Source organism: Alexandromys fortis, unplaced genomic scaffold, assembly GCF_014885135.2.
Source record: "Alexandromys fortis isolate MF-2015 unplaced genomic scaffold, M_Fortis_MF-2015_v1.1 scaffold_61, whole genome shotgun sequence".
Lineage (NCBI taxonomy): Eukaryota > Metazoa > Chordata > Mammalia > Rodentia > Cricetidae > Alexandromys > Alexandromys fortis.
In genome coordinates this window covers 6,843,102-6,868,605 of record NW_026067962.1, presented here as the reverse complement: position 1 = coordinate 6,868,605, position 25,504 = coordinate 6,843,102, and the positions used below count along the sequence as shown (strand labels likewise).

At 43.2% G+C, this 25,504-nt stretch overlaps 1 protein-coding gene across 2 annotated transcripts in view; it reads left to right on the top strand.

The window, feature by feature from the left end:
* Positions 1 to 25,504, top strand: part of Efna5 (ephrin A5) — a 278,621-nt gene that overhangs the window by 208,728 nt on the left and 44,389 nt on the right. For both annotated transcript variants that reach the window (XM_050153492.1, XM_050153491.1), the window contains exon 2: positions 22,366 to 22,658. In XM_050153492.1, the coding sequence (XP_050009449.1) occupies positions 22,366 to 22,658 (293 nt within the window). The remainder of the gene's footprint in view (positions 1 to 22,365; positions 22,659 to 25,504) is intronic.

Sequence of the window (25,504 nt, the reverse complement as noted above, 5' to 3'; positions counted from 1 at the left end):
CTCTTCTGGAATTCACTTCCTAGAAATCTCTTTCCATGTAAAATGACATATGTATGGTACAGGAGAAAGAGTTCATGTGCAACAGGCTCAGATGTCTTAAGTTATACTTAGAATAAGGTAAGATAGTACATGTTCAAGTGATATAAAATTTATTCTGATATGATATTATATTAGTCAAAGACATTGTCTAAGTTACCAAATATCGGCATATTTTTAATGAAGAAAACAATGGCTTTTGTAACCTTTATACTTTTTTTTAATTTGCTTTATTTCTGTGAGAGTCTTGCCTGTGTGTACATCTGTGTACCACATGTGCACCTGGTGCCCGGAGGTCAGAAGATGTCCGATGCCCTGGAACTAGAGTTCCAGCTGGTCGTGAGTCACCATGTGGGTGCTGGGAACTGCATCCAGGTCTTCTGCAAGAGCGGTGGATGTTCTTAATCACTGAGCTATTTTTTCCAGATCCAATATATTTCCTTCTGAATACTTTACACTTCTAGAACTTAATTGAGAATATTGTTATACCCCAGGAGTACTATTAAGTATAGATTGTACATCACAATATCCAATCTAATAATAGATTATCAGTTAAAAGTAAAATACCTTTAGGGCCGTGATTGTGTATGCGTTTAATCTCAGCACTTGGGAGGCAGAGGCAAGTGCATCACTGAGTTTGATGCCAGCCTATTTTACAGAACAAGTTCCAAGACAGCCAGGGTTACGCGGAGAAACCCTGTCTTGAAAAAGTCAAAAGCAGCTGGCGGCATAGCTCAGCTGGTAGATCGCCTGCTCAGCCCCTACAGGCTCTGCTTAGTTTCTAGCCCTTCATAAGCCAGGTGTGATGCAGCCCTGGAATTCCAGCACTTGAGAGGTAGAGGCAGGAAGCCAGAAGTTCAAAGAAAACAAAATATATACAACGAAGTGTATGTATGTATGTTTGGGTGTATATATTACTCTAATAAGTGAAGAAGAAAGAATATGGTGTCACTAGAAGAAAATTATAAAAAATTAAGATTTGTTCAAATGCTATACAGATCAGGGTGGGAGAGATGGCTTAGTGGTTAAGAGCACTGACCCTTCCAAAGGAACTAGGTTCAATTCCCAGCACCCATACGGCAGCAGCAACTGCCTCTAACTCTAGACCCCCCGGGGATCTGGCACCCTCTTCTGGCATCCATTGGCACTGCAAGCACATGGTAAAAATTTTAAATAATATACAGATTATGACTTTTATATAATAATAAAAATTCATACAAAACTTTGAAAGGAAAGAAAAAACAAGTTCTTTCTACTTATTTGAAGTATTAAGATCTTTTACTGAGATTCATTTTTTTTTAAGTTACCACCTTGCCTGCTTGTGTGTGTATTTGTGTTTATGATTTTTTGGGGTGTATGCAATGCAGTTCATACATTTGACTAAGAACTAACAGGAATTTGGATTAGAAAAAGACTCCTTAAATTTAATATGTGAAAGATTTTAATTAGTTTTGTGCAGTGATTGCACTTTCATTGTGTATTTGATCATCAAATAAAAACAAACGAGTTTTACCAATGAATATCAGGTTTGTAAATCTGATATTTCTCAAATATGTCCAGGCTTGGGTAGCTTATGTTTTCTTCTTATTTTTTTATCCATTCATTACCATTAATTCTTTATATAGAAATACTGATAAATGTAGATTGAGAATATTTTCTGTCTGCCTCTAAAATGTCAAAATAATTGAGATTTCCTTTAAGTATTCAAATTTCATTTTTCCGTTTTTCAAATACCAAAAGTGTCTGCTATTTCTTGATTTGTTAAGCAAATACTGTGTTCTAATCTTCATAGTTTTACCAGCTTATCAGCTGGACAGTCTTGATTTTTTTCCTCTACACATGTACATAGATCATTAATACAAACCTAGACAGCCGATTTATCCAGTTGCTCTATGGTCAATTAAACGGGAGTATTATCTCAGCAGGGGTAAGTGGCCAAATTACACCTGGGGAAGAAACGGGTCTCTGAAGCTTGAGTGCATAGGTGTTACTGTACTAGAGGCGACATTAAGTACTCTAGTGATCGATGGAGCGTATTGACGAGTATCAATGAATAACAAAGCGATGTCAGAAACTTTTAATAGTCTTAAAAAAAACACAACTCTATTTCACCTTTTTTGTCTTGTTCAGGTACAGTTTCTAGGAAATAGTGTGGTATCTACACCGTGAGGAGAGCTCTCTGACCACCTAAGGGATTGATGTTCGGGGATTAATGCCTAGCCCAACTAGCCCTGTTTCTCGCCGTTCCATAGAGAGAGCAGAAATCCCCTAGAAGTCTTAATCTATTTCACTGAATGAATGGATGGAGTAAAATACTACTTCCGAATCACGACATAGAAACATAAATCCCTTGTTCTCATTGGTTTGAGTGGTTTCTGATTTCCATGATATTCTATGTTTATAATTTTAGAATTCTAAGAACCTCCCCCATGTTTCTCACAAAGCAGAGTCTGGTTGACGTGACATTTGGTTGGGACATTCGGATGAGCCATGTCTATCTTGTGTCCCGACTTTCACCCTTCATCCCCGCTGCTCGCTATCTCATGGTTTTGGTCAATCACAGACAGATTTGTTTAGCAGCAAATGTAGAAAAAGTCCATTTGATTGATTGGGCAGCACTTTGAACAGTTAGGCTCCAACAATTGTTCTGTGTGAATTATCATTTATAATCCGCTCAGACACGTGAGGAAGGAGACAGGCAAGGGTGGGTTCCAGGGCCCATTTCTCAATCCCAGGCTGTTGAACATCCTTCTGTCGTAAGTCTCTTTCTTCTTCGTGCGGAAGTCGAGGCGTATAAAGTATTTCCACTCCTTTGGCCACCGTCATCCCTGTTTATCGGCAGAAATAGCTGCTAGCTTAAAAGGACAAGATTTGTGTCACCTTGGGGATCGACAGGGCTGTGTGCCACACAGAACAACAGAGCAGGCTCTGTCCTCGCATCCAGAAGCAGAGGTGGGAGATAAAAGTAACGGCCTCCATCTGTTTGACGTATTAGCAACAGTTTCGGGTATGCACGGGGTCTTAAATTACCCACTCAGTTAAGACACTTAGTTATATCTTCTGAAAGATTTCGGGAGAGAAATTTTATTTGTCCAGAGAGGGTGATGCGGAGGTTTTTCTCCTGTCATTTTTAATAGCGCTGAGCAGGTGTAAAATCATTTTCATGGAGGGCACCTTCCATACTCGTACCCTTTTGTTGGGGATTTTGGAAACTAGACAGCTCCTCCAGGGCCTGTGATGGTGCGAGAGTCGGAACCGGGTGAGAAGATACTTGATGGAAATTGCTAGATGGTGATGTCATTGACTTTTCTCTTTGCTTCGCTTCCCATCTTCTCTTGGGTGGCTTCACCCCTCAGTCTGGCAGGAGGAGACATACGGGGTGCAATAAACTAACGGTGCAGTCTCTTGTAGCTTCTCGTCTTTGGCCATCACCTAAGTTGTCCTTGGTTCTGTCACTTTCTGGGCAGAAAGAGGTGAATCGTTTGTCCTTTGTGTAGTTTGTTGCCATGTTTTTGTTTGTTTGAGACAGGGTCTCTGCATAGCCCTGACTGTCTGGGAACTCACTATGTAGACCAGGCTGGCCTAGACCTCACAGAGATCCCGCCTGTCCCTGCCTCCCAAGTGCTGGAATTAAAAGCTTGTATTTCCATGTCTGGCTTGTTGCCATGTTTGTTTTGATTTGTTTTGTTTTGTCTTACTTTTCCTTAGCAGTCATCGGACAATCGCGGTGCTACCTTTGAGGATGGTTTTTTCAGGTGTAATAATCTAATCCAGGGATTGGGAATTATTATCTCAGTAGCCAACTAAATGTTACCATTCAGTTGTTGAAATAATTCAGCTACCACTTACATACTGACTAACTGTTCTCTACACACCCCATTTATTTTCTGTTTTATGATGATGGTGGTGATGATGATGATGGTGAGGAGTAGGAGGAGGGGGAAGAGGAGGAGAAGGAGAAGAAGGATGGATGGATGTCTGTGTACTATGTGGGTTCCTGGTGCTCTCAGAAGCCAGAAGATGGTGTTGGATCCCCAGTACTGGGGTTACAGATGGTCATGGGCTGCCATGTGGGTGCTGGCACTCAAACTTAGGTCCTTTGGGAGAGCAGCTACTGGCCTTAACCTCTGAGCCATCTCCATTCCCCAGGAAATATTTAATTTGTGTTTTGCTTGTTATGCTTGCAGGGTTGGAGATAGAAACCGGGGCCGAGAATATTCTAGACAAGCGCTTTACGATTGAACCACACCCCCAGCCCATGTGTTCCCCACTGAAACTGAAACTGTGATACCGACTTGTTCACTTTCTTATTTAAAACGTCATAAATTAGGAGATTAAATCGTGTGCTCGAATTCACAGACGATAGAAGGCAAACAGTGTTAAAGCCAGGCTCTTTGTCTCACACTCACTCTCTCGGCATGTGACACGAGAAAGCTCCCAAGTAACGGACGAACCTGGAGGATTATCTTTAACCCTCCTCTGGTGTTGTGCCCTCGCTGTAGCCTTTCTCTTGTCCGTCCCCTTTTCTTGAATCCCACAGATGCCCTGTTTAAGCCCGCTTCATATCTAGGCAATCACAAGAAGTCAGAGAGTTTGTGTTTAATCTAACTCGTAGCTTTCAACAATGCCACATGTCCTGTATAGAATAGGGCCTCTAAAAATAGCCACCGGATAGATGCAGAAGTGAATAGTTTATTGGCGGATGCCTAGGAGCAAAATTCCCCAGCTGACGCCTGTGAGGGGTGTGTGTCTGTCTGTCTGTCTGTCTGTCTGTCTGCCTGTGTGGGGTGTGTGTATGGGTTGTGTGTCTGTGTCTTTCTGTTTGTCTGTCTGTCTGTGTGCACGCGCGAGTGCGTGCGTAGGTGTGTGTGTGTCGTGTGCGCCACTAGTCTTTTGCAACAGAATCCTAACGATTTGCTCCAAGCTTGCTTTCTGTCTGTCTAGGCCGCCTTCTTCAGGGCTCAGAGAGTGATCGCTTTAGCATACAAACCCAACCACATCTGCACCTTCTTAAAAATCTTCCCTGTGTCGTCAGTGCCTGTCAGATGTTGTTGTTTAAGGTGAAGTTTTGGCTCTTTTTGGTAGTTTCATTTGCTGTCAACAAACTCATTGCTTCAGGCCTTTCTGGGTTTGTAGGTCACAATGCCTGGGAAGTCCACCCCTCTGCTTCTTAAACTAAATCTGTCTCTGTTCCAAAACTCAGCTTGTCTGAAGTCTTCACAAACTCTTTCAACATGTGTCCTTATAACCTACAAAAAGGTATAGTATTTGGTAGTAGTATCTCTGTGGACGTTTGTCACTTAATTGTTGTGATGGGTTTGTGTGGCAGCCTGTCCTCTGTCCCCCTGGTTGTCCACTCCTATGTCTTAATTCATTTTAGTTTCTCTGCCTTCAGGTACAGTGCCTGAGCCCCAGAATGCTATCAATATACTTGTCTGTAATGAATTGACCAATTAACAGAGACAAGACATAAATACGGTTTTACAATCAGATATATTGTTCTAGCAAAGTGCATTTTAAAGTTTAAATTCAAGCAGGCTTTTTTTTTTTTTTTTGGCAGAAAGCTATGAGCTTTCTTTCTGTAGCGTGACTTAGTAGAATGTAGAAGTCACCCTGTTCTCCTACTGGCCCATCCTGCATTTCTGTCTTCCTGTTCAGGGCCTCTTTCCTGAAACCCCCTCCTCATCAAAATGTCCCCACAGAGTCAGTGGCCTCTCGGGTTCGGATAGGAGTTAGTGTGTTGGAGAAATGACCACGTGTTGACGCACTGACCAGCTAGTGTGATTTTCCTCCCACGCAGACACACTCCTTACATGGGTAAGGATAGATGTTCCTGGTGAAAGGTGATGCTCTCTATGTCCTGGAAATCCTACCATTTAAGCGATACTTCACATTTTCTTTGCGTTGTTTATGTGTGTGACACACTTCATAGGACGACTTTGTTATCTTTTGCAAATACACGAGGAACCCTTCAAATGAATCAGCGCTTTCCCTTTCGTTTAGACACAAAAATCTTCTCTCAGAAGTCTCCTTTTTAGCTAGGCATGCTGGCGGACATTGCTAATCTCAGTATCTAGGAGGCTGATGGAGAAAGATTTGCTGGTTTGAGGTCTGCCTGGGCTACATAGGAAAACCTTTTCTAAATAGACAAAGTTACTTTTACTGGTTACATTAGCAAATGTTTTATAATTATACTCTAATCTTTCAAACTACGTGGCGGTCATTTGGATATTTTCATTTGTAAATGCCCTTGAGAATCTCAGCATGCTTGCTCACATTCCGTCCCCCCTTCCTCCTTCCTCTGGCTCATCCTTCCTTCCGCCCTTCCTTCTCTGTCCTTCCTTCCTGAGCGGCCCTTGTTGCCATGCATCTTGAACTGTCCTTGAATTCAAGTTCTTCCTGCCTCATCTGTCAGAGCAATGGGCTTACAGGTATGTGACATAATGCCTAGAGCAAGACTTTTAAATAAAATAAAATTAAATTAAATTCCCTTGCTTGTGGCTGTCAAGAGTACCTTTTAAATTATCTCAGTATTCGAGTTGGGTCTTCTTCACCATTAATATTTTTGGGGCCCCTACTATATAACAAGTCCTGTACCAAGTCCTTTTAGTTTTCATCAGCACAAAGAAATGCTTAACCTTAAGGAGCCTTGGAGGAGTGAGACGTCATTGTTATCCCCTACCGGCAGTGGAGAGGTAGTAGAACATATCCGGGTTAGACAGTAGTAGCGGAGCCCAGAGTGGAAGCTGAGCAGGGGGCTGTGAATCCCTTTCTCTCCACCTTTTCTGCTGCCCTGCCTGCCGGAACCAACAGACAGTTGTTCCTTTCATGTTATCAGCGATGTCTGAAAGTTGAAATATCTTTAATCGACTGTGGCTTCCTTGATAACCTCCAGACACTAAAAAAACTTAGCGTACCATATGCGCTCCGAAAGCCAGGTGCCGCGAGAGGGATTAAAGAGAAAATTCTCTGTCCACACCGATTTCTACTTTTTATTATTGACACCTCCCAGGTGGTTGCAAGGATGCCTGTTAGTGTTGCTGGACATCTTGAGCTGTGTGGCAACCCTCCTTAGAGAACCCTGGGTGGCTGACCTCTCTGCCTGCCGGGTGTCCCTCTGCCCATGTCAGACATCCCTGGCTGAGCACTTCTTGAATGTTCAATACGCTGAGAAGCCTCCCTTCCGTGGGCTCACGAGCATCTGTGACTTCTCCACCGTGGGATTCCTGCTTCCAGGGCCACCGGGTGCAGGATGAGAGCAGATGCTGGATTTTCGCATCCCCGGCTCCCTTTCAGGGTCCGGATAAACAGGCAGAGTCAAACTCTGAAGTTAACCTGCACACGCTGCAAAGTAGACTAAAAACAAATTGGGGGGTGAAAAATATTGCATCTTATGATGGCAACTCCTATGTGCTTTTTTTGTTTTTGTTTTTGTTTTTCGAGACAGGGTTTCTCTGTGGCTTTGGAGCCTGTCCTGGCACTAGCTCTGTAGACCAGGCTGGCCTCGAACTCCCAGAGATCTGCCTGCCTCTGCCTCCCGAGTGCTGGGATTAAAGGCATGTGCCACCACTGCCTGGCTTCCTATGTGCTTTTATCCTATGATCAACAACTTAAACTATTTTATATTTTTGTCGTTGTTTTCAAGACTAAAATTAGATTAGTTTGTTTGAACCCATAAACTGGTAGCATTAAGGCTAATTAACACTGAAAATATGTAGGGCTTTATATTTTATATCTCCCAGTGAGGTAATAGATCAAGCATTATTCGAGATGAGTAGCAAATAAATAGCAAACCTTATCTGAAAAAAAAATCGTTCCTCTGGGGTTAAGCATTGTTCCCCCTAGTTGTCATGGTAGAGGAAATTTGACTTCTAAGTTTGAGTGTGTTGCCGAGTAGATTTGGAAAAGGGTGTTTCCGCCCTGCATATAGCAGCTGCGCTTATTGGTTTCGTAATCTGTAATCTCAAATTGTGCTTCTGTTTTAATGTCACTGTGCCCGAAGCACGGGATTCTAGTCAGACGTTCAGACATAACTGTTTGAAATTGAAGAGAGAAGTTCTAGCCGTAAGTAGGCTCAATCTTCTCTGAGATTTTTCTTCCTGATCTGATGAAGTGCGACACTTCTTCAAGCCAACCACGGTTTCTCCCTGCACGGCCTTGCTTATGCAAACTTCTCCACAGGCTGTAGATGCGAGCGCACGTAAATAAAAAAAAAATCTGTACAAATTTTGTCTGGCTTTGCATTATTGTTAAGTCAGCGAGGATCCTAATGGAGTCCAGAGGATGAGACAACCAGAGTGAAATCAATAGACACAAAAGGCAGACGAACTTGCATAAATTAGCACTCGAGTCGGGAAAGAGAAATGTGTATTCTCGTTCGTCTTTCAAGTCATACCCACTATTGAAAAAGGTCTAAGAGAAAGCAGCTGATTTATTTTTCGGCTTTGTTCAAGGGTGCAGAAATGGGGAAAATGCAAGTAAATTGAGCATTGAGGAGAGAGCTCTGAGCCGCTGGCATTAGATCGATGTATCAAATACAGTGTGTAGATCTCAGCATGGTATGTCCACATGGACGATTCTATTGTCGGTGTTCCTTATGGAAATATGAATACCCAACAAAGATCTCCAGAGGGCTTGCTCCATGACCGGAATGCGTCTTGGAGAAATGAGGCTCTGATCTTCACATCCGGCTCCTTGCGGCAAGCCATAAGTCCCTGCTATGCCCACTGAGGAAACAGCGGAGAGGAGTTTTCTGATGTTGACTGCCGAGATTCTAGAACCAGGGCAGTCACTGCAGACCAGCAACTGCCCAGCCAGCCAATAGTTTCATCGAGTCTCACCAGCTTAGCTCAAGCCATGATTAGTGTGTTGTAACATTGTGCTCTCTGTTCCCCAGTGTTCCCGTTCTACTGTGTGCCTTTTCAGGGTACGATGCTTTGGGTACGGATGGTATATGTGCCAGGCGCTACAGCTCCCAGTCATAATGTAGCTCATGAACTAAGAACATCCTCTGTCACTTTTGTCTGTCCCTTCCAGGACCTTGTTTCTATATCTCGCTACCCAAAAGGAGTTGAGTACATAAAAGGCTGCCAGATATCTTCACTGCCTTTGCTAAAAGGTAGAAACGTCAGCCATGGATCGGTCATCGTACTTGGGCAGCGTCCAGCCAGGATAGCAACCTTGTCGTTTGTGTTGTAGGTTGACTCAGTGGAGGGCGATAAGCAATGCGCTAATGGTTTTATGTTGGCATGTCTCCAGAAACCTCACATGCAGACAGAGAGAGCCCTGCTCCCCTGGGAGGATTTGGATGTCCTCCGTCATGGTGCTAGAGCCCTCTGGATTGAGCAGCTCTTTTTAAAGATGTGACTAAAATTCAGGGGCGGGCTGGCTGTTTTTGTCTTTACTTAGGACACTTTCACTCTTAGGGAAGTCTTCCAGAAAGATCTATCTTAGGGAAAATACTACCTGTGTTATTGTAAGAAAAATAATTAATTTGTCAGTATTGTTTTGGTTCCACTAAATCCAAAAAAGAATAAAGAGAATCATGTCTGCCAATTACCTTCTCTATGTCCCTTTGCATATAAAAATAGATCTTTGCTCAGCTCCCTTCCATTGTGCCTAACTGTAATCAGTACCTCATGGTCTTGTTATATAGCTTTGTCTCATTAGGGCAATGGAAATGGTATTGAACAATAGCAATATAATGCAGGGAAACAGTTTGTAATTCAGTTGGAAATTGCTAATGCAGTAGACAGTCGATAATACAATCAGCTTGACTTTCTTAGGAAAACATGAGCTCAATTTCCTCTGCTGCCCTCACAGATCTTCTCCGTGGGCAGGGCTATGGGGATGCCCCGAGGCCATGCTGTGGGGTGCCCCTGGAAGGGGAAGTCCTTTATGAGTCAAATTTGGACTGCTCCTTAAATTTCTGGGGAGAAAAGTGCTATTTAAGCCTGAAGTTCTCTCTGGAGAGTTTCAGCAACGATACTAGGTAATTTCCAGTCCTGAAAGCAAACGTCTGTATGCCGTGATCCCTCAAAACGCATCCCTTGTTTATCTCATTATCGTCTTGATGGAGATGCAAGGTTCTAATGTAATTGCTGCTGCCTACGAAGTGTCAAGGGAACGAAAGCAGGCTCACCTTTGACAGGCTTACACCGTGCATGATGTATACACTTGTAATTCCTGTAGGTTAAGAGTAGTCAGCATGAGTAGTGTCTGGGGCACAATGGAGAACAACCTGGGAGACGAGACCGGTTAGGTGGAGGCAGGGGCGGGGAGGAAGATGATGTAATGACATTTCAATTTCAAGAAATTAATAATACAAAATAAAACGATGTTTTAAAAAATGTGTTTAGGTAGAGTTTTATTGCTTTTGCTGAGATAGCTTAGTTGTGACTGTTGAGTCAAAAGTGAGCGTTGGAGGTTGTTTGAGAGGAGCTCACAGTGAATAATAAACATGCAGCCACAAATACGGTGCTAATTATTCCAGTTCAGCTTGTGGTTGAAGATGGTTGCGTTGCAGTTGACCAGTAAGAAAGCCAGGAATGATGTGACCAGTTTTGCGTCGCCTTAGAATGATTCTTGTCCTTAGAGCAGCCAGGGTCTCCCGCTTGTCAGAGAGTGATAGTGTTTCATGTTTTCATTTGCTTCCAAACATCCGTCTTCTTTAGAGATATTAATTATATAGTGAAGCCACAACCCTGATCTGAAAAATAAGCAAAGGCAAGCTTAATGTTCTATCAGAAGTTTGCATTATAGGAGTTTATTTTTTTTAGCTCTGATACCAGACATCTTTATTTACACTGAAATAAAACAAAATTGTTATCTGCCCCGTATGCATTTTCAGTTCAGTTTTTCTAGGAGGTTAGGCTAGTTTGTAGGGGCTAGAGGGATGGCTCAATGGGTAAGAGTCCTGACTTCTCTTTTAGAGGACCCAGGTTCAATTCCCACCACCCACATGGCAGCTCAGAACTGTCTGTAGCTCCAAGATCTGACAACCTCACAAAGACATGCACGCAGGCAAAACACCAGTTTTCATGGAACTAAAATAAATAAATTCTATAAAAGATAGTTTGTAACTTCTTGGAATTCTGAATTCTAAGCTGGAGCCTATGACAGTAAACCATGCAGACTTTCCTTCAGCCTTTGGTGTCACTGTATGGTCCAGGTTGGCCTTGACAATACCAACAGAGGATGCTGTTCTTCATCCATCTTGTAGACTGTGGTGCCTACTTGGTCCAAGCATGTAGCAGGATACTCTTGCTAGTCATGGTTATTAAACCACAGCCACCTTTGCTTTTAGGGACCCTGACCTCTGCCTTTCTGCTCTTGACTGGACTCACCGTCTTTGGCTAGATCTTAGGTCTTTCCCCTTGCAAATCTTGTTTCTCGGCCATAGGGTCAGGAAGTCAGAGTTCCCCAAAGTGCGTCTTCCGTTTACCTATACCCCACTTCTCTGAGATAGAGCTGAAAGGTGTATTTGATATTTAATCTGAAGGATGAAAAAAAATACAAGTTCCTTTTAGCACGTAAAATGGGTTATGATTTTAATTAAATATTTGGCATGTATAAAGTAGGAACCAGATGTTGAATTAAAATTTCAACAAATGAAATTGGCCTTTCCTGTAAATAAGCTGAATGATTGAGCTGAAGTCATATTTACTCAACAGTGGACACAGATTCTGTGTTTAAGTTCCAGGCTGATTTAGCAGCTCCCACGGGATTCATAAACCCATTTACTCTTCTTTGACCTAGCTCATCAGTGCTGAGTTTGTGACCAGCCACAGCTCACGTTTTGTTTTGTTTTGTTTTGTTTTCTCCCTTTGAGAGGACAGGACATTTTGAATAGCAATAAAATATTTCTGTGCACATGACGAAACTTTGGGGTCTGTAGTTACGCTGCGGAATGTTGAGGAGAGCCAGTTGTGACCCTCTCCCCTCCGAGCTCACAGAGCTGGCTTGTCACCCAGCATGGAGGGTCCATTATCACCTTATTTCATCATCCTTGTATCTTGAGTCCTTTGAAACTCAGGGCCTACACACGTGGCTCGTTCAAACCTTACAGCACGCCGTACCAAAACTTGTGAAAGTTCAAGACGCAGGTCGTGTCCACTTGCTTTGAACTGTGGTTTTGAAAGGAGAGGGTATTAACACGGAACTGATGGCGCAAGACATCAACTATTCTCTGTCACCGAGATAAACAAGATTCAAGTAGGTAGAGCCGTTATTGTACATAAGGCTCCCCGAAGTGCCTGGGTTTGTTTCTAAGAAATAAATCGTGAACTGTTTATCTCTTTCCTCCTCTTACGTTTCCTTGGGATCGAGCAATCCATTTCTTATTTGAACGTTGGGTTATTCTTACATATATCTTCCTGTGGTCCAGGCTATAAAAGTAAACAGAGGTGCCAGCTGTATGAATGAATATCTTTTTAATAACTTCAGGGAAGAAGTCATAATAATAGTAAGCAGTGGAAACCCACATTTATGGGATGTCCTGTAGTGCCCAGTTTCCCAGGCTTAAGCCACGGGCGTCCTGCCAGCATGCGCATTAAATGACAATTTCCTAGGTTCTGATAGTAGAAGTACCTTGTGGTTCGCTGTGCTCCTGAGACACATTTGCTGTGGTGCTTGAAGGGTGCTAGCCTTTTCTGGCTTCATTTCCAGGGTCAAGGTGGAGAAAAACGAAGTAGGGACTTTTCTATACCGCCCTCATTTCTTCTGTCTCTCAGTGAAAGCCTTGCTGAAGCCTTGCGGTAGCACGGTTGCCTCGTGACCATACAGTCACTTTTGTAGCGCCGTAAGTTAATTGCAGAAGTAAAACGATCCCTACTTAGGAAAACAGTGTGTCTTGTCTACTCAGAACAACTCAGAGATATTGAGCATCTCCTCAGGCAGGATAGTGTGGGAGGTGCCAACAGTAGCTTAACGCTACCCTTGTCTCCTCCCCTCTCATTCCCTTCTTCCTTGGGTATTTTTAGTTATTCTTTACTGCATTTCATCAATTTATTATTCAGTATCTTTTATTATTACTGATGGTATTATAACTGATAGTATATAGTCACTGGTAGTATTCTAACTTGAAACCACTCTACTTTCTTCTATACTATTAATTTCATCTTTAAAAAACCCAGTATTAGTCCCCCAGGCTACTGGTACAAACTACAATAGACTTGGTATCTTAAGCAACAGATTGATTTTCCAGAGGCAAGCATCCAATATCAAGATGCAGCAGGAGTTGGTTAGGCTTAGCTGAATGTCACTATGTGGCTATGAGCAGCTCCCTTCTCATCGTGTCTTCCCATGGCCAACAGAGGGAGTGATCTGCTGTCTCCTGTTAAGAGGATACTAATCCTACTGGCTAAGGCCTCCTTTAACTCTAATTACTCATAAAGCTCCCATCTCCAAATACATTCATATAGAGCCTAGGCTTTCAACGTAAGTCGTCTGGGGATAGAGATATGTTAAGTGCGTAACACTGCAAGTATGGAAGAAACAAAACGTGTCTCAAATAGAGCTCAGATCACGATGTGCACAGTGTGCTCTGGTGAACGATAGCTTTAGAGGAAGTCCCAAGGTAAAAACAGTGGGAAGCCCGTCTACCTACCGGGCATCAAGCAGTGGCCTGGATTGACTGGGAGAGAGGTGGAAAATGTCAGGCATTCTGGCCCTGTAGAGGCTAAGGACAGTGACTTAATTCTAGTCTCTATTCACAAGGGTCTGGGTCACGCTTTGGCGGCGACTGGCTGATTGCTGGGAAACTTGATTTCCTCTCCTTGGTCGGGGATCAGCGACAGAGAGACGTGGATGTCAGGCCGTTTGTATTCTCCACGCCTTCTCATTGCAGCAAAACCCCGCCTGCTTTGGTCCTGACCTGAGCAGACAGGATCCTCCAGACCCGAGGAGCCTCTGGATTGCCAGCGTCTGGTTGCCGGGGACACAGCACAGAACAGAACAGTGGCTGGCAGAGGCTGAAAGGAGTCTTGGGTGTTCCTGCCAGTGTGAGAGGCGGCTGCAGGGTTTTGTGAAGCAGTCTGCTGAACCCTCTCAAATAGAGGCACCCAGTGCTCTTCAGCTGTGTAATTGGGATGGAAATGGGCCAATGAGAGGCAGCAGTTTGTGCTTAACCTTTTGGGAGTCTTGTTCCAGGAGACTTGGGGGGGGGGGCAACATTACAAATAATAAGCTTCTCCGCCTGATTTGTAATGAATTAGTAATAAGCGGCCTGGTGCCGTACGAAAGTCTGCGATTACGGCACAGCTTCAGCTAAGAGCGCGGGACCACATCTTATTTTGATCAGCTGTAGCATAGCAAAGACATGTAATTATCATAATCTAACAATTAGCTTGGCATCACTTTCCAGTGTTTAATTACCCCGATAAATGGTAATTGAATAGAGGACTTAATGACAAGAGAGAAACTTTAATTCTGCCTTAGGTGCTTAAGTTGTCTACTCGGCTCGGCATAATTTTCCAGCATTGCTTGAACAACAGTCTTGACTGGCATTTTCCGCCTTTGCCGCCCGCCATTATTTTCTTTCGTGATCTTGACCTTTGTTTATCATCCCGTGACACCCTTTGGAAAATTTGACACAGCGACCCAGGACCCATAAGATGATCACTTGTTTTCCGTTTCTTGGATACATTATTCAGCGAAAATTTCCCTTCTTTGGGTATCCATCAAAGTGCAGGCACTCAGGTGATTGTCGGGGTGCCGAGACAATAGAAGCTGCAGGAGCTTCAAGGAGATGGATAGAGAAGACGCCTACAGACACGTCCCAGTTTCCCTGCGTCTACCCGTTTTCTTTGCGTGAATTTGATACGTTTTATGACCGTAGTGAACATCTAGACTCTTGATACTCCAGATTTCATCTCCTTTCACTTCTTAGCCTCAGACTTTAATCCAGCTACTCAAAAAGTCCTCCTAAGTGGCCTGTGAACCTAGCTGCCTCTTCTATGCCATATTTCCTAGCCACAGCACTGCTCTCTGCCTTACAAATCGGAGCTTCCAGTTAGATGACGTTACTGTGGTTATTCTTTGGCACACTTGCTACCTTTTGGCTGATAAGGGTCACCTAAGACGTGCATATTTCCTGTCTCCTGGCTTATTGTGTTTTGCTTGTTTATCAGTAAATTAATATAGACTCATTCCACATGGGTCTTCAAAATCCAGTTATTGAAAAGTCAGAGATAAAACTCTGGGGCTTGGAACATAACTTTCAAAAAATTACCATCAACTCATACAAATATTTCCCTGTTTATATATCAGGTATGTGAGAAATACAGAGTCATTATTTTCCAAAGTCCTCTTCTTGGTTTGGTGAAGAAAGTAGAGGATTTACTATTACTCTTCGTTATTATTACTTTTGAAACTAAGAATGGCCTGGACTTCTGCCAGGTACTACCTTGTCACCAGGAATAAAGTGGCATACTTAGAAGTGAGCGAATTGGACAGATGGTTCATTGGTTTGGTAGACTCTCATACCCCCTGATCAGATGAGATACTGGCTGGATAACCTACTTGATAATTCTTTTTGTGCGCCTACTCATGATCAATCTGCATAGACGCAGTAGGGTCTCGACCTCATACACTCAAGGGGCCCTAAAACTCCAGATGCCTTGGAGCCTGCTGCCTAGCTTTGTTGAAAACTCCTGGCCAGCAGACATGGTGAGAAACGGCCCGTTCTGCGTTGTGGAAGTGACCCATGTTAGGACCACACTGATTGCCAGATGTTAATTCTTTATTTTTCTTTCAAAATCCCCTTTTGAAAACGATTTGACATGATCTGTGATGTGTCGGTCTTGTTAGGGCTCTGCCTTGTAAACAGGCTGACTTGGCCTGCTGACACTGGCTCACTCACACCCCGTGCCCCGGGCTTCATTGGGGGCTTAAAAGCAATTAGACTGTCACCCAAAATACCCAGTTCCTTCCTAGAGAAAAGTCTTGTTTAGGCTCTGCCAATTTAATGCTTTCTTTCCTTTGGAGCTCCTCTGTCAAGCTAATAAAACAAACTCCAAATGAGTTTAAAACGTGGGGAGAGAGCATTCCGTGTGCCCTGTGTGTGTGAGGCAGGTACTGCTCACAGGACGTACAGTTTGTAAGAAGCCATTAGGAGTGGTACGCCTAATACTAGGATAGCAACAAGCAAGAGCTGTTCAAGATCCTTATCTACTTATTTGGCAGGGATAATTAACACTAGGTAACTGGACTTTGAAGTGGACACACACAGTAGAGAGAAAGACCAAACCCGCAAGGTATCACACTCGTCTACTGATGAATTCTGGGTAGTCAGTCAAGATATTAGGTCTTATCACTGTAACCAAGTTCATGAAAGCTGCCGTGCTGCAGGCCTGCACGCCAGTGAACTCTGTTTGGAATTTTCATGAACGGATCAACAGGGCACTTAGATCTGTGGAGTAAGTAGTTCATCAGTATCTCGCCCTTCATCGGACGGAGAGGTATATAATGTAGCAGAAGCTATTAGCACACACGCTGCATCTACGTAGCATATACTGGACTGTGCTTCATCTGCAATAGATGAAGGAGGATACATCCCTGAAAATCCTTATGGAAACTGGAGGGAAACAAGTTTTCCCTCCAGTTGGCGAGTCTGGCGACTCCAGGAATAGTAGTTGATACTGTTACGCTGCCAAACCTGGAGCAGGTAGACTGGACATCATCGGCTTCGAGTGCTTTGGTTGCACCGAAACCACCCATGTCCCACACTCTGAGAGCCCTCTCCATTTGCCAGTGCATCCCCCAAAAGCCTCCTGTTTTAGCCCCGGAGAGAGAGAGGAAAAGTTTAAAATCAGCAAAAACAAATATTTGTCCAGCCCTTGGTGATACCGCTACCATTTATCTATGCCAAGTTTCACTTGTTGTTTATATTTCATGCTTGAGCCTCTGCAAGGAAACAAAACACAAAAAAGAACATCTTCGGATTTAGGGTAGGGACCATAAGGCTTGCATTCTGCGCTGAGCGGAAGAGCAGAAGGAGCTGGGGAGAAGCGTGTTACGTAACTGGACGGCTCTCCTGCCCATTGCACAGAAGCACTTTTATAAAGCGAAGCCCACGTCTCTTCCAGGGCCCATTGGGTCCTTTTGGGACAAGTGAGAAATTCTTCCGGCTAACAGACACATCTTATTCTGTAATTAGACTTTAAATCAAAACTAGTGGAATTGAAAGACCGTGTTGCCGAGACATATTCATTCTAGATTTAGTTTAAAATTTGAGAAGAACCCTGAGCTGATAAATTTGCTTAATCTTTGATCATAAATCACATTTTTTTTTGCATTTCACTTCCAGAATGTTATATATTAGGTTGCCCTGTAATTAAGGAGGTGACAGCGGGGTCCTACTCAAATAGGAATATTAAAACAATCACCTCCTGACATATGAAGATGTATTTAAAACGTAGTCATCAACTGTCTGATTAGGGAGAGATAACATTTTCATTGTTGAGTGCTTTAAGACATGACCCGAAGGGGAGTAAAAGTGCCCCGAAGCTCCCTAACTTCTAATGGCATCGTCTCCTTCCAATGACACCGTGTCTGTATTTATGGAGTGAAGACACTTCGCTCAGGAGTCACTCGATAAAATACCTCACCATGTATTTCCCTGGAAGCAAGCTCTCTGCTGTGCCAGCAACATATGCTAAAGGCCAATTTAGAATGTTTTAAATATGCACCGTCCCCTTCCTTTTCCAGCTAGGAAGATGAAATGCATTTGGGCTTTAGCAGAGGGGGAAGGAGCGGGAGGAGGAAGGCTACGGGAGAAAATGGCTGGGGGAGGACTGTGCTCCTACTGCACTGCTTGTGTCTTTCTGGCGTTTGCGGTCTCTAGCTGTCAGAGCCCACGACGCAGGGGCATATGGTCGGGAAGGAAATGTCAGTGTCACGCAAAGCCGTTGCCCGCCAAAGACACCTGGGCGCTCTCTCTTTGCTTTACTAAAGGACAGGGTTGAGGTAAGAACTCCACTGAAAACGAAACCAAGTACTCATTACTAGGTGTCTGATTTTTCCAGCGATCCAGGGTGGAAAATAAAGGAGTCAGGAGGACAGAGATGTATGGGTCAAGCTAACTAATGCTGTCAAATGAGAGTTTATGTCTCAGGAAGAATTTGTGGGCATGTCATTGAGAACTAAATGAAAAGACAATTGTCATTTCTTTCTTTGATTTGAGTTTTGAGATTCAAGTCATGATTCACTTCCACTGCCCAGGTTAACTAAGAGAAGAGATATTAACAATGGTTGTAAATTGATAACCAAGACGACATTTAGCAATATGATGGAAAGTTACCAGCCAAATACTGTACTTAGAGGCAGGCTTCCCAGCTCTCGTCCCTACTTCTGTGGTCACATTGCCACAAGTCGCCTTTGGAAATGCGCCTTTCCTTTAACCTGTCAGGTGGCTTGGTCGTCTCCAACTTCCCACCAACTCTATGACTCACTCTGGCTATTGGGGATGATTACAGAGGCTTAATTTTTGTGCTGAATTTTATTCTTAGGCAGGTAACATGGACCTTTGGTACTAGAGATGATATTGACCCTCAACCAATCTATTGACAGATTTTTGATAGGTGGGTAAAATATAATTTTGCTGTAAGAGATATATTTTATTGTATGTTGTGAGGAGCATTGATCTGACCAGACATGGATCCCAGTGAGAAACAGGGGCCATCTTTCTATGCATGTGGGATGTTTCTGGCTCCTAAGAGATTTACATTGTGCAGGCAGAGTGGTAACTGCTTACGCAGATGAAACCCCCTTACTAAATATGGCAAGAGTTCATGCTTTTACAGGGTGAACCACAGTGATGATTTAGAGACTGGACGAATGATTGCTCCCTTATCTGGTGGCCTGCCAGATATTATAGTTTCTTATTTAATTTATTTAATTATTATATATTAAAGATTCAGTGATCTCAAAGAGGTCACCACTACGGAAGCAGTGGGTAAAATCAGAGGAAGTAAGAAAGAGAAGACGTTTGCAGGAAAGGCCCTAAGAAGCAGGCTAACCTGTAGGGCAGTGCTCATGTCGCCACGGCACCTGTAAATATGGCATGCAGAATCTTTTCTAGATGTGCATTTCTTCTTTAGTGTGAGCCCAGGCTTGTGAAAGCTGTTTTCTGATGGAAACAATCCCTCTATGCGAATGGCTGCTGAGCCTAACAGCACCTTTATTCTGTGAGAGACTAGAACAGTGTGTGTGAGTCAAGAGCTCACACTGCCGTCGAAGGCTTCTTGTCAATGCTGATGTTCACATGGGCAGGCAGGGAAGAGATGCAGGCTTGTCTTGTAAGGGTGTCACCCTAAGGAAACTGGTACCCGCCGTTTTAAGAGTGTACCATTTAAGAAGAAGAGCTGCTGCAGTGGTGGAACTGTCACACTGCAGGGCCATTGTAGTTTCTAAGACAGGATATGCTACAGAACTAAGTAAGACTTGGGTTCTGATTTTAACCCCACTACCTCTGTATAGTGAAAAATTGAGCTAAGAGAATGATATCTTCTCTGGATGTTGTTCCTGATTGGTAACGTAAAACATTATAACTGCTTGATATAGTAGTTTTGAGTATCAGAGTGTATGTATGTCATATATGCAGAACACACACAGATTCCCAGGACAGCAAATGCTTGTTGTATTAGTAAATGAGAAAGAGATCCGAAACTCCATTGAGAATGAGACTCGTCCCTTTAGGGAATACGAAGCAGACCTGCGGACTTGACGTTAGCAATTTAATCTCTTAGGAAACACAATACGACGAGCATTAGCTCTGAGGTCAGACGGCTTTAGTTTCAGTTCCCCTCGGCCTTTTACTAGCTGTGAACACTGGGCACATCACTTGGGTTAATCTCAGTGTCTTTGTCTTTGAGTAGAGAGCACAGTAGTGAATTGTCTGTGGTTCTGTGATGGATATTAAACTGAAATATGAATGTAACGTAGTAAGTATTCAATCTTGGTCATGTTCTGTGTGCTATAAAATTAGAATATCTAATCCTATTTTTTTCTTTTATACCTAAGCACATTGTATAATGCCTTTCAGGGGTTTCACTCAGTCATTGTTTTATTTAGATATTGCCTATTTTTGACATATGCATTAGTAAACATGTGCAAATTAAAGACCCGAAACAAGACAGGCCTACAATCCTGTCACTGAAGAGTAGATACAGGAAGGTTTAGGAGTCCAAGGCCACTCTTGGCAACGAGGCAAGTTCAAGTTTAGCCTCTGCTACATAACACCTGTTTCAAAAAACAGACGAGCAAAAAAGGATCTGAAACAGAAGTGTAAATTGGCTATGAAAGATTATCATCTTCAGCAATTGATAAAGAATATGAGTTGTTAGAACAAGCATGTATTTAAATTAGGCAACTCAGTAATTTACTTACCTCACATGGAAATCCAGTATCACGTGGGGAGACAACTGGTCAACCCAATGGAGGAAGGGTTTTCAGTTCCATAATTTGCATTGTTTGAATTTTAGTGACATTAACAGAGAAAAAATGGAAGAGGTGAACTAAACCCGAGGTGCCAAAGAAACGTGGCAATGTGGCTTTTAATTATAGAACAACAGAATTATAGAATAAGAGAATATCAGAATAAATCCTGGTAATGACAGTTTTTAATTTTCATTTTCAATTTGAGCACTTTCAAATGCTAGTCAAGCTCGCATGAGTGACACTAGGGAAAGAACCCCCCCCCATGTCTCTAAAATCTATAATAATAATATAATAGTTTAAAGTGCATCTGGGCATCACCTTCTGCTGCAGCTCTTGTCTGGCTCTCATCCAAAACTGTCAGGCTACTCTTGAGTACTGATGATTCATAGCCCGACACCTTTTATCTGAGCATTGCAATGTCTTTTCTTTGTACTTTAGCAGCGATGTTACCTTGATGTTCAGAAATCTCTTAAAAGCAACAGTCTTTTCGTACATCTTGACAAATCAGTGCCTGCCAGTAATGAAGAAGTGGTAAACTCACGATCATGATAAACACCAAGACATAAACACCCGCGGTTCTCTTTGGAAGAAATGCCCGTGTATTTGGAAGGATCCTAGCTGGAATGGAAATGTTCCGATACCTTCCCTTGGTTTTTGATTTGGAACTTTTAAGCCTCCAGTTGCTCTTTCTATGCTTCCTCCTCTGAGACTTGAGGAGCCATGGGGCGGGCGGACAAACAAGGTGGATACCCATTGTTCTCCTGTCATACATGGAAGGGAACTGAGGCTCTGGGAGACTTATGACTTTGACTTATCAGATACAATCCTTAAAGCCAGGTTGGCTTAAAGTGAGTGCTTCTCCCGCTTTCTTTGTGAACAGTGTTGTGTCTCAAACAGGAATCTTTGCCAGAGAGTGTTTAGCATTGAGAATAAGAGTGTTCTGTTTTTCCTAGGCTAACTTTGAGTCCCACGGTGCTGAGGTTCTCATTTATGCTTGGGTCCTCCATTTTAAGAACTCAGTGGGAAACTGGAGGGAATGAGGAGGCGCTTAGAGCGAGAAGGAGCCTGGGAACTGTCCCAGAGATAACCAAAGGAACAAGGATTTTCATGTACAGAGAAAGGAGGCTACGGACACAGCTGACATCTCTAAATGTTTTATGGGCTACCTTGTGGAAGAGGAATTAGATGCGCCCTTTGTAACTCCGGGCGGCAGAAGTAGGATCAGTGAGTAGAAATTACACAGAAGCAGATTTATGCTCAATATAGGAGGAAAGTTTCTAACATTTAGAGATGTCCAAAAATGGAATTGACCAGCTCATCATCGCTGGGAAGTGTTCATGTGAGACTGGCTGTCGGGCTGGAAGATTATGGGGCTTTATGAGTGTTGTATTTCAGCAGTAACACAGCTTTATAGTGAACCTTTCTAAGGGCTTAGGGAAGAATTTCCCCACTAGCTAAAAACAAAGGCGTTTTTATAAGCTTTCCTACCATGATTTTAGGCTGAGAAAGATGTGCCCATATGATTCTTACTTCGCACATCACTGTGGCCTGTGAAATACTTTTTCAGTTCATTGGGCAAGATATTAATTAAGACAGAGAAGCTGTAGTTTTATAGACTTGAACTGAAGCAGACCTGTGGTACTTACGGGCTGGTGTTACGCGCGCGTGTGTGTGTGTGTGTGTGTGTGTGTGTGTGTGTGTGTTTGTGTGTGTGTGTGTGTGTGTGGTGTGCAGTTGGATTGGTGACTTTTCACATCAGGCTATAACAGCGGTCAGTAAGAACTTTTCATACTAAATGTTTTACCTCCAGGATTATTGGAGGCTTCCGCCGTTGATTCCAAGCAGGAGACTTTTCCTGTCTGAATTATCTTCATCTCCTTCTCTTTCCAACAGATTCCAGAGGGGTGACTACCACATTGACGTCTGCATCAATGACTACCTGGATGTTTTCTGCCCTCACTATGAGGACTCTGTCCCAGAAGACAAGACTGAGCGCTATGTCCTCTACATGGTGAACTTTGATGGCTACAGTGCCTGCGACCACACTTCCAAAGGGTTCAAGAGATGGGAATGTAACCGGCCTCACTCTCCAAATGGACCGCTGAAGTTCTCGGAGAAATTCCAGCTCTTCACTCCCTTTTCTCTAGGATTTGAATTCAGGCCAGGCCGAGAGTATTTCTACATCTGTGAGTACATAGTGATTTATTCTGTTCTGGGGCAGCTGCAAAACTCGGGCTCATTTAAAAAAAGAAAAGGAAAAAAAAAAAAAACCAAACCACCAAACCTATGTTGTGGAGAATTGTAGAGCTGGACTCTGCATTACAGATGTCTCCTTGTAAATGCACACATCATGGTCCCTAGATACATTAGCTGGGAATTGAGAACCCAAATTAGATTAAAGACACACCGCTTCTTCCTCTATGAAATTGCATGTCAGCCCGTTCAGTGAACCACTGCTGACTGGTATTTCTTTTAAATGAAAATTGCCAAGACTTTTTTTTTTAAAGCATGGGGAAAGAAAAAAAAAGATTCCTGAAAAAAGAATTAAAGGAAATAATTAAATTTACATAACTTGGAGTCATTGCATTTCTTATTCAGGTGTCAGCAATATCCTTTCAATCATCCACATTTTTCGTGGAGAAAGCCACAACGCCTGCAAATGTCAGCAGGCTGACGATAAAGTACTTGCTTTGCACCGAGGAGGAGAGACAATTATTAGGAGCAGCTGTGTCTTTAGACAGGCAAGCGTGAAGCAGGATCTAGGAAGAGCTCCCAGGGAACTGCTTTCTCACCTGTGAGCCTTGTGTGACTCTCCTGAGAGAACTCTGAATGTTCTCGGCAGACCTGCCTTCGTCACAGTGCCGTCACACACGGCGTTACAACAACGTTACATGTTGAGGCGTCACACCGTTAGAGATTACTCCTAAGTGCTTCTCAGAGTTCCCTGTGCATGAGACCCCTGGGGGTCTGGTTGTCATACAGATGTTGGCTTTAGACCTGAGATTCTGCACGCATCAAGTACCCCGGTAGTGTTCATATTGCTGGCCTATGGGCCACACGTTGAGTAACAGGGTTCTAGCTGATACTTTTTTTTTTTTTTAGTATCGAATACTTAGAGTCTAGATGCTGGACTCTGGCTTTTCCCGTGTTCACTATTGACAGTAGGTCACAGAAGCTTATTTGTCCGTTCATGGTACTCTGAAGTTCATGGTATGTTTATTGAGGAGCTCACGTTGGCTCTGAAGTGTCAGGAGGTGCTAGACGAAGATATTCCCTATTTTTTGTAAAGGGGGAGTGCAGGTAAGAGCAGCTGCTGAATACAGATGCAAGGGCCAGTCTGGACTCAGGAGGACTTGAGTCTTACCTGTGTCAGGAATGAAGCAGCGTGATTGCACTCGCTGTGTAGAAATCCACCTGATACCCCTCTGAATGCTTGGCATCCCTTTCCCCCATCAGCCTGCCAGACAAACAAGCCAGAGAACATTCCTGTTTTTCTGACTCAGTTCTTCTATCCAAATGTCTCCACCCACATGGTTTAGAGCCCCTGAGTTTCCTAGCTCCTCTCCATCTTCAGAGAACAGAATTTCGTCGTAAGTCAGCTTTCACCGTCGCCACGGCTCTCTCGCTTGCATTGGAATTGAATTTTAAAAAGGAAATTGAACAGTACCAGTTTTATTATTTCAGCACATACTTCTGTTGTTAGTCATGAGAAAACATGTAAAAAAGCCTCGATGCTATCTCACATCCCGTGCATAAAATAAAAAAAGGAAGATTGAGTCTTACAGATGCAGGAAACACTGGCACCCGGTGACCCCTCACGGTCTCAGGCAGTGCACTCAGCTTCACGAGTTCTGACTTTGTGAAAGAATCCCATTCAGCAGAGGGAGGAACAGGAAGGAGGAGGTTTTCAGTGATGGGGCAGCATTAATTTCATTAATTCCCCAACTGTAAACTGCTGTATTATAAGGGGAAATTATTACCAGGACTGATATCTTCTTATTGGCTTCTCAGATTTAAAAACCAACAAAGGCAGAGACTGAAAATAAAGAGACGGCCTCGAGATGGGAAACACACTCACCAGCCAACAAGTTGATTATGTGATTATTAGAAGTTATAGAACCCATTGAGGTTCATAAGCAAGATGTTATTCACATATACTGTAGTGCTTGTGACTAGGTTTTTCCTCACTTGTGGTTAAATTCAATATTTCACTAAAAGTCATTATGTGTCTTCTATAACATTCATTTAGCGGAGTCATTTAACTGTCAAGGGCTCCCGTCAAAGTAATTGTTCCAAAATGCTTCAAAATATCAAGAGCTTTTTGCTGTTCGGCTGAGTTTAACTTAAATTACTTTTTTTTTAATGAAAGGTAAAATAGCACAAAATTAAGCAGCAAAGCGATGTTCATTTACAAGAGGCACAGTGGCCTGGTGTTCAGTTAAATGGGATTTCCAGCCATGTTTTCATCCCTCAGAAGCGTGCCTCCCTGTCTGCTCCATAGTGAAAGGCTCTCCTGTCTTTCTCTGCTGAGAACAGGGGCAGGGCGAACATGGACGCCTTAGCACATTTAATGTGCTCTGCTCATAATTAAAGCACAGGATTCTTCGGGGAGAATTGGCCCTCGGTTGAATTTCCTTTCTCCTACGATGTGGGGAATAAAAAAAGTGATTGGGAAATGGTTTTTCTTCACACTTGTTACATCCATCTCAGAAAGGAGTTTAATTGCCCGCCAGTGGAAATCAGAGAGTGTTCTTGTGGGGACAAAGGGACCAAGTCTCTTAACACCTCTCTCCTCGCATCTCCAGAACCAGGAAGAGGAAGAAGCCCATAGCCTACGGTCTGTCCTGCTTTAGGTTTGAGCTCAGCTGTAGGGTAGGGGGGGCAGAAAGATAGTAACAGATTTGGCAGAAAGGCAAGGCAAGCATTTCATAGCAGGGGTACCTAGATTCAGACAAGAGACACACCAGAGAATTCTCATCAATATCCTCTTCGTCTTCAGGAGGCTTATCTTCTTTCTTAACTTCTTTGCATT